The sequence below is a fragment of the Seriola lalandi genome, unplaced genomic scaffold, assembly GCF_002814215.2.
Source record: "Seriola lalandi dorsalis isolate HSWRI2012SDOR001 ecotype SW California unplaced genomic scaffold, Sedor1 jcf7180002054972, whole genome shotgun sequence".
NCBI classification, from domain to species: domain Eukaryota; kingdom Metazoa; phylum Chordata; class Actinopteri; order Carangiformes; family Carangidae; genus Seriola; species Seriola lalandi.
Genome location: NW_019525660.1, coordinates 6,069,728 through 6,078,820, shown reverse-complemented (window position 1 = coordinate 6,078,820; position 9,093 = coordinate 6,069,728). Strand labels below are relative to the sequence as shown.

General features: G+C 39.1%; 1 protein-coding gene across 1 annotated transcript; it reads left to right on the top strand.

Annotated features, from left to right (window-relative positions):
• The first annotated feature begins 1,016 nt into the window (after positions 1–1,016).
• On the top strand, positions 1,017–7,865 carry LOC111648163 (crystallin J1A-like). Its single transcript, XM_023397961.2, has 10 exons — positions 1,017–1,167; positions 1,594–1,660; positions 2,466–2,645; positions 3,532–3,630; positions 4,196–4,288; positions 5,010–5,166; positions 5,452–5,567; positions 6,020–6,097; positions 6,416–6,555; positions 7,491–7,865. The coding sequence occupies exons 2-10, from the start codon at positions 1,594–1,596 to the stop codon at positions 7,599–7,601; spliced, it is 1,041 nt and encodes a 346-aa protein (XP_023253729.1). The 5' UTR covers positions 1,017–1,167; the 3' UTR covers positions 7,602–7,865.
• The last annotated feature ends 1,228 nt before the right edge of the window (positions 7,866–9,093 follow it).

Below are 9,093 nucleotides of genomic sequence, written 5' to 3'. Positions count from 1 at the left end.
AGACTGAAATATCTCAAAAATAGTTTGAGTTGCTGTGACATCCATGATCCCAGACAATGAATCTGAATTGTTTTGGCGTTCCCCTGACTTTTCCTCTTTGACATTGATGGATCTGAAAGTCTCCATTATTATTGGATGTATAATAATTCATCTTTAAACCGATATTCGTGTTCCCCTCAAGATGAACTGTAATAATTTTGGTGATCCTTAGACTTTTTGTCTAGCGCTATCATCAGGTCAAAATTTTAATGTATTCAGTACTTTGGGTTTTTTTTTTTTTATATTTTATTATTTTTTATTTTACCTGAGACATTAAGAACAAATTCTTATTTACAATGCCTGGCAAAAGGCAAGAGCCTCTTTAAGAAAAAGGGGTAGGGACTTACAGGGTTTATGAGGAGATACCTGCTGATGAAGATGTTCCGCTCATCAGCTGCACTTTATGTTTCATGCGAATCACTAAATGTTAGCATGCTAACATGCTAAACCAATATAGTGAACACAATATAAACATTAAACCTGCTAAACAGAAGCATGTTAACATTGTAACTGCATGTTAGTGTACTGAAATTAGCATTTAGCTTAGCGCACCTAAATACACTCTCACAGAGCTGCTAAGCATTGACGTCGACTCTTAGTCATATGGAAGTCCATAAAAAATCTGCCAGCACAGAAGGTAACCAGTACTGCACTACTGCATAGATACATTCCAAAGTTAGAGTGAGAACACTCCCAACATACAACCTAGCATTAAAACAGCATAAAAATACATGGGAAACAAACAAATCATTAAAAGATGAGGTCAGTCTCCTGATGACCCCCTGACACAATCTTATGACTGATGTTGTGTCATGAGCAAATAATTACTCCTCATGTACTGCACTAAACCTCCTTTCTGTTTTCCACTAACAATTGATTGTTGAAATTTATGAACCTCCTTGGCCTCCCCCCAGAACACAGGCTGGCCATTGGTGTGTGCTTATCACGGTTGACGGTAACCTCCCCCTGTCGGTAATCTCCCCCTGTCATGAAACTGACACTGATACAGCTTCATACAACATTTCAAGTGGATGTTACAAGGTGAGGAGGAGGCTGAGCTGTGAATAAGAGGCTAAGGAAAACTCAGTATTCATTGAATAGCACTCCAGGGCTTCAAGGACATACAAGGTATTTAATGACATAATATGAATACATGCATCTTAATGATTATGACATAACAACCAAATGTTCCCTCTCTTAGGGGGGAGTAGAAATGTTTAAGAATATCTTTATAATCTTTTTACCAGTTGTAATGCAATTGAATAAATGTTGTATTGCATAACTTTCCCCGCTGAAAGAAAATAAATGTAAAGTTCACCATAAAATACGATTTGTTTTTAGTTATCAGTTTAAACACTGAAAAAAGTATTCGGTTTCTGACTACATTATAGCATTTCCAAACACAATAATGACCTGTGTTTCTATTTCACCAGTAAAATTTCTGCCAACAGTCCTTTTTAAAGGTTATGTTTTAATTTGGTGAATTTGAATTTCACCAAAATTGATGTTTCAGTTCAGTATCTTATATTGTATACCTGTGTGTAATGAAAACAGATGGCCTTGAGTGTAGCTGACAGAGCCATGGGGGCCATTATTGGGGCAGCTGTGGCAGATGCAGCAGGTAAGATAAACTGTGTGTTATACTGATGCTGATACTGAGTTAAAAACAGCAACAGAACTCTCCATTTTACAAACCAAATCTGCTTCATTCATTTTCCATATCCCAGTAACTTGTATGTCCTCTGCATGGTTTCTACCTTACATGCTAATATAATAATTTTATACTAATGTTTATTTCTCATATTACAAATATGATACATATGAATGCCATATGAATTAACTAATCCACAATTACACTAATCCATTATTTGTGATTAAACACAATATCTTCAAAAGCCACTAATGCTTATTAGATGTGACACAATGTGAAATTTTAATCATTGTCGTCTCAGTGTTCTTCTTAGTATTGCATAGAAACATTGTCAGTAGCAATAGTCATAAGAAACATCTGTACATACTGATAAAGCACAGGGGTGGTGCCTTAACTTGTACAAGTCATGTTGACCTGCACATGATGATATGAAAGCTGAGTTTCTGCAAGAGCTGCTCTGATAAACATGAATGAACCAAGAGGAATGTTTATGTTAACCACCACATGTCCTTCTTAACATACCACATAATAATGCATATATTAGATATTAACATGTAATTTTTGTTTGGATCCAGGATACTCTTGCTCCAGAGTGCAGTACAACACACATCTGCCACCATTTCCATGTTATCTATTATCGACAGGCTGTATGTACAGTAGGTCATGTCAAATACATTAGGGACACAAAACTATTTATTGTCCCACTATTTTTCTCCCTCTTTCGTGTGTGTGTGTGTGTGTGTGTGTGTGTGTGTGTGTGTGCCTCACTCATCAGCCCAGCCCATGCACTGGATCTACAATCCAGATAGGCTCAAAGAAGTTCTCTCTGATCTGGAGCCACGTCCAGAGTTTAGACCTCAGTCAGCAAATCCTTTCTACCACAGGACGACGGGCGAGCAAACCTGCTATGGAGACCAGGCCTACGTCCTGCTGGAGTCACTGAGTCAGTGTGGAGGTACTGAAACCACAGTTTCACATGTTAACATGACATTCTCTGAGCCTGTACGTAAGTGTTTGACACATAACATATGTTATTGTTTATGTTACCAAGGTATAATTACCATATACCACGGCAACAGTTTACATTATACGCCACATTATTACTGACTTTTTGTTTCCTATTAAAACAATTCCTTAGACATAAACACTGAATCTGTGTCTGTCAGACTTTTCCATCTGCCTTTCTCTATTGCACCTCAACAAACCCTAAGACACATTTACTGTAGCTGTTTTTGCTCATAACCATCTTCCTGTCCTCTTCTTCCTGTAAAGATATTGATTTTTTGCAAAACATAATGTTTAGAGACATGAGGAAGAAATCAACATACAAAATGTCTCCCTGGTCATATTTGTTTGTGGCAATTATACGAAAATCTTCAGCTTTTTTGCAAATGCATTTATTTTCTGTCGTGAAGGATGAGACTCTCATGTCTGTATGGTAAATATAAAATTAGAGCGTTATAGGTTATCATAAAAACTGTAGCAGCAAGGAAACAGCTAAACCAAAGTATACATTGTCCCACCAAAGCAACTTCAACTTCAGTTTATTTATAATGAAGCATCACCCTGTTACACAGTTAAACTAGAATTACTATTAAAAATGAGATGGACGGACAGACGGACAACCCAAACACATAATGCGTCAGTGTGAAGGGAACATAAAGGCCATGTTGTGGAGTACTGAATATGGAGTAATAAGACTGGAGATGTAGGGGAGAGTCCTATTAACAAACTGAAATTGGTCTTATAGTGCTAAAAGCTACGTGTATTGTTCTTCCTGTTGTAAAGACAACTGAATAATATTATGTTTTCTAAAGCTACATTGTGTCATATGTTGGCAGATGTCAACGTGGACGACTTGACCAAGCGCATCTACAAATTCTTTGGCCCAGGAACAGTGTACGACCTGCCACTCAATGATCCCTACAAGAAGAAAGGAGGTACTATACCTGTCAATTTAACTAAATAACATCTCTTAATTGCTGATGTCCAAATGTATTAATGATCAACTTTAACAAGCCTGAAATGATGTGATCACCTCTGTTACTGTATGAAGCATAATGATTTTCCTGTCTGCTGATCGGGACTTCCCCCTCCATGAAAATATTCCATACAGTCAGACTTCCCTGTCCGGGTTGGTGACCAGGGCTTTGGAAACAACTTTTTACTGTCAAGCTGTCATATAAATGCAGTGCTGCTGTAACTCACCATAACAACACAGGCACCTGTGGGCACAATAAACTGCAGATGGCTTTATGTCTTGGTGTAGAAGAGCTGTGTCATCAAGGGCAGTCATAGCCACCATGACTGAAGACACAAAGAAAAGAGCTCCACCTACAGAAACTTCAACTGCATCAACTGAGAGGACAAGAAATGTCTCCTTTCCTCTCTGGCTTTTTTTTTCCTTTAACCACACCATAGGTATTATCAATCAGTAAGGATGAAGCCATCAAGTCTGTGAATGTTCATATCTCTATATGGAATAACAATAGCTCAATGTGCCAGGTCCCAAAGCCATCCTTCCCATTGATGGTCCCTGGAGGAATGGCAGCCTGAAAGCTTTCATCAGAAATGTTGACGCTGGCAAAGAAGAAACTGGTAAAGATGACAGATCATAAATATGTATTAATATTTTCACTTCTCTACACTTAATTGCACATGAAAACTATACATATATGTATCATGCCATTACATCCTATCCTACTAGATTTCCAAATCAATTACAAGGACAGATATCAGTCATTAAGATGAGTGTACTTCCTTGATTAAATATTTTTGCTGGTATCTCTTACTACTCTATGTGATTACTGGAAGACACTGCACAGAATTATGAATACAGCTATCTGTAAGGAAAAGCAACATATTCAACTTTCAACTTTACAGAGATTCAAAGTATCAGGAAGTCAGGGTGGAAAAAAGTAAAAAATATATTTTATACATATTTACTTCTATTGTCCGTGCCCTAGGAGTTAGGTTTAACACAGCATCAGGACCTGTGTGCACAGTGAAAGAAAAATACAATGTTGTCTGTAAGAATTAATTTGTGGTGTTGGCACTCTCTCCCCTATACTCCCTATACACACTGTGAGCAGCTTTTGGAGAGGATATTATGTAGTGAAGAGGATGCATCAGTGGTGTGACCATGTATCTATGTGCAGTTGTAGACCAAAATTAGATATGTAATTGACCCGTGATTCTTTTGTTTTAAGATATAAAACAGTAAGAAATGCTCACGAAATAATAAATTGAGTAAAGACTTTGCTAGGCTGATGTTTTGGGGTTGTAATTTATTTGTGTGTGTATGTGTGTGTTTTTTGAGGCTGTGAAGTGGACTGTCAGATGGACGGTGTCACTAAGTTGGCTCCAGTGGTGGCCATGTTCGCTGGACAGCCTCAGATGCTGGAGAAAGTGGAAAAAGCCATACGTGTCACCCAGAACAACGACATGTGTGTGGCTGTTACTATGGCTGCAGCCAGGTAAGTGTGACAGGTTTCTTGTACTTTAAATGGCTGTACAGGTTTACACTGGGTGTATGTGGTTTCTAGTATAACAGAAATACCATAAAAATTAACTATAATATAACACACCATACAAATTCAGTTAGTTACACTGAAAGTCCTGTTAAACCCAGCACAATACTTCACACACTGCTGTGCGTTAATCTGTTTAAATTTTGAGGCTTCTTCCATAATCATAAAATAGTTTGGAAGAGAGTGAAAGGAGGGGACTAATTAACCTATGTTTGTCTGTTTAACGTTAAGGTTTTTGGAGCATTTCATTCTGAATGGTCCAGATCCCAATGCTCTGGATGCAGTTCTGGCTCAGTTGAATGACTCAAAGAGACAGAACCCTCAGGAGCTGGACCGGGCTGTTATTGGTAAGACCACAAGTATCTGCTATACTCAATATCTTTATAGGTCATTGTTGAATAAACTGAATAAACTCTGAATAAACTGAAAAAGGCACAAAAATCGAACAGTTGTAGTTTTTGCATTTTAGTTTTTCTACCAATTAAACAAATGAAATGTTGTTAAAGTGTGATCCATCTTCTCATCTAACCAAGGGAGTGAAATTTGTGTAAGCCCTGCGGGCTGCTAGCAGCATGTATGTATAATGTCAGGATGGGTTTTGTGTGAGATCTGCTGGAGAGGGAGAAATATGCTAAACACAAGGCATAGACACCAGCAGGTCTTATGGGAAATGTGGTCAAAACTGGAAGGTCACAAAAACTAATGTGCAGGAACGTAATACTTTTTTGGAAATCAGCCACAAATGAGCTCCAGTGTTTAAACAGCACTTTTGATCTCTTTCTCTATATCTTTGCTGAAGCACACATCCACCAGGTGAAGGACAACCTGGCCAAGAAGTCCCAGCAGCTCATACCTGCTGTGTTCACCAACACATGAGGTAAGGCAGGATCCAGGTCTGTTGACTTGGGATGACCTGCGTAGCCTTCCTGTCAGTAGATCTGTTAGATGGTCCCCCAGCCTTTGATGTCCTGACTAATGGTCTTCCTCCTCCTTCCTCTTCATTTCCACCTCCTGCTGGTTCAAGTGTCTCAGGTTTTACAGGGCTGAACATTTGTGCTGTTTCAAAGCATGGTGTTTTTTAAGGGACAGTAATGACATAAATATTTTTCTCACATATTAGGAACACGAACAGACTGGATCCTCTTATATGTGACTGTATGTGTCAATCTATTTCTAAATCTGGGTCTGTGTCCAGCTTTGCCAGGTGCATTCCAGGGAGCGCTTCATGGAGTCCTGACACTGAACCAGCTGGATGAAGCAGTCAGGGACACCATGCGCTGCGGGGGATGCACCGCGAGCCGAGCCTCCTTCATAGGAGCCTGTTTTGGAGCACAGGTACTGCAGGCATAAATTGTCAGGTTATAAACCACTCATCAGTCGCTGATGGAAATCTGTAAGAGCAACAAAAAAGTTTATATTCCACACTGATTATAAGTGTTTTTACTCATTCATTGAAATATATCCCAAAGTATGGAAAATGTTCAGGTTTAGTTTTGTGAATGAGAGAAAAACTATAAATTGTACTTGGGAAGAAACGGTTGAGGGGCAATGAGTGTTGTGGCAGATGGATGCAGAGGGAGGTAGGCAAATGACAAGTAGGGGTCAGGAGGGCAATGGAGGCTGGGGAGTGAGGGGGGCTGGATGTCTGAATAAAAATACAGTGTGAGAACTGGGGTCGATACACTGCTGGCCTGATGAGTAGATGGGTAGCAGGTGTGCCAGCTGATTGAAAGTCAAGTAGCTGACAGAGGGAGAAGAGCACCATGCCCACAACACACACACACATACACACACACATACACACACTTTCACTGAGAAAAACAGTTGTTGCTACTTAGAAGTGAGTTTATTGTATTTTCATCCATTTTGTATCAATAAAGTAAGAATGAGAAGAATTTGTTGAAGAGTTGTTGTTGAAGAGTTTGTTTTTTATACTAGTGCACCCTACTGGTGTTAATGAATTTACACACTTAATGCAGTGTTCTCTTTGGTTGCCAGGTGCTAGTGTAATGCACTAATCATATTTACACATCTTAAGTGGGATATTCATAACACACCTAGACTGGGGTGGCCACAGCCAGTGATAACATGTGGACTGATGCTCACACACATTTTAGTTCAGGCCCAGCAGTGACAGCAGGATGTGAAAATATATCATTTTTGCATATTTTTATCTTTAATTGTGGATCTGTGTTTGATGAAGTTGACAGTGATCTGATGTTGTGAAATGTACTGTGATGATTTCAGCTGTTATCTTGATGTTTTTTCAGACCGGTCTCCAGGGAATCCCAGAGTCTTGGAGGAAGAGGACTCTCAGATATCCTCTGCTGCTGGAATTAGCCGAAAACATGGCAAAAAAGAAGTCAGAAAATGTAATTTAGGTCTTAAAAACTATCAATTATTTATGGAGTGCCAATAACTGCCAAGACTTTCTCATATTGCAGATGTGCAGTACTTTGATACGACAATCCATGAAAGTTGCATTTTAAAGTCTTGTACTGAATGAAACTCGAATCTATTTGCTCTGTCAAAGCTGCATCATGCAAGAAAGCGAAAATCTGTGCAAAGTATTCATGTTGTGTTGAGGACATGTAACACATTTATCTTCATTGTAAGCAAAAAATAAATACATTTTATGTCCCCAACATGTGTGTACTGTTCCATTCTTTTTTCCAAGTTATTTTCCTCAAAGTGGACATTTGGGATTTCCTACTCCCAAAACATGCCTTGCCTTAGTGAGAAAGTAATTTTCTGAAGTTAGGTTTCAGTAAGTTTTGGTCTTCTCTTTCCCTTGAGTACTTTCTGTTATTGTGAAGTGAAAGAGCAGACACAGATTTACTTCTGGAACAACCAGGAGAGCACCATGTTCCCTCCTCAAAGGAGCTGTTCTCCTGTCTGAAAAGTGCTGACTTCCATATCCATGTGTTTAAAACACCCGCCCCAACAATGCTGAAAGTCAGCCAAGCGCAAAGCAGCCAGAGCCTTAATATCTTTGACATAGCGTGGTTGTAAAAAAAAAATACAGTGTGTAGGCTACTGTTGGAGTCCCTCAGTTGTTTTTACAACATACCGACTTGTTGAAAAATGATAAATAGGCAGTAGTTCAAGCTTGTTCAAACACTGTAAATCAACATATTTACTGGTCTTACATGTCATCTTGGCAAAGCACTAAGAATCCATGTTTCAGCTGTGTAGCCTGAATACTGAGTTTAGCTGAGTAGACAGGTTGTGGCTGATGGCACGTTGGTAGCTTACAGAGGAAAAGTGATTTGATTTCTCTCTCTGCCTGACCTCCTCCCACACAGCAGGTAGCAGGCGCTATCTGGCATGATTATATCCAGACCTGAGGAGTGTTTTTGTTTTTCCAAAATCTGCCAATGTCCACTTCCACGTCTTCGAATAAATAGGAAAGGCTTAAAAAAGATATTTTGTTATGGAAATATTATTTTCATTGTGTCAGTATTACTCATCAGCATACATAACAAGTCCAATAATATGACAGGTCAAATAGTTTGTATTGCAGATTTATAAGGATACTTGTACAATCATTGTAGGAGAACATGCCACTGTGTGAATCTCATTTCACACCTGCATGCACCAAAGATGCATCATGGTGATGTAAAACAGACAATAGCCTATTTTAGAATCTGTCTCCCATGATAGTCTACTTTGCTCCAATTTGTATACACTTTCATTAGAATGACAGTTTGAAGTCCAGCCATGGCTGCTGCTGAAATCGTGGGGACAGATGAGCCACCTGTCTCCTACCCCACATGGAAGTGATAGAAATTCATGCTGTGTGTTTTGCGTGTCAACAGTACGTGAAGAAAGGGTCTGTGATGTGTGTGAGCTCTAATTAGGACTGTTTAAGGA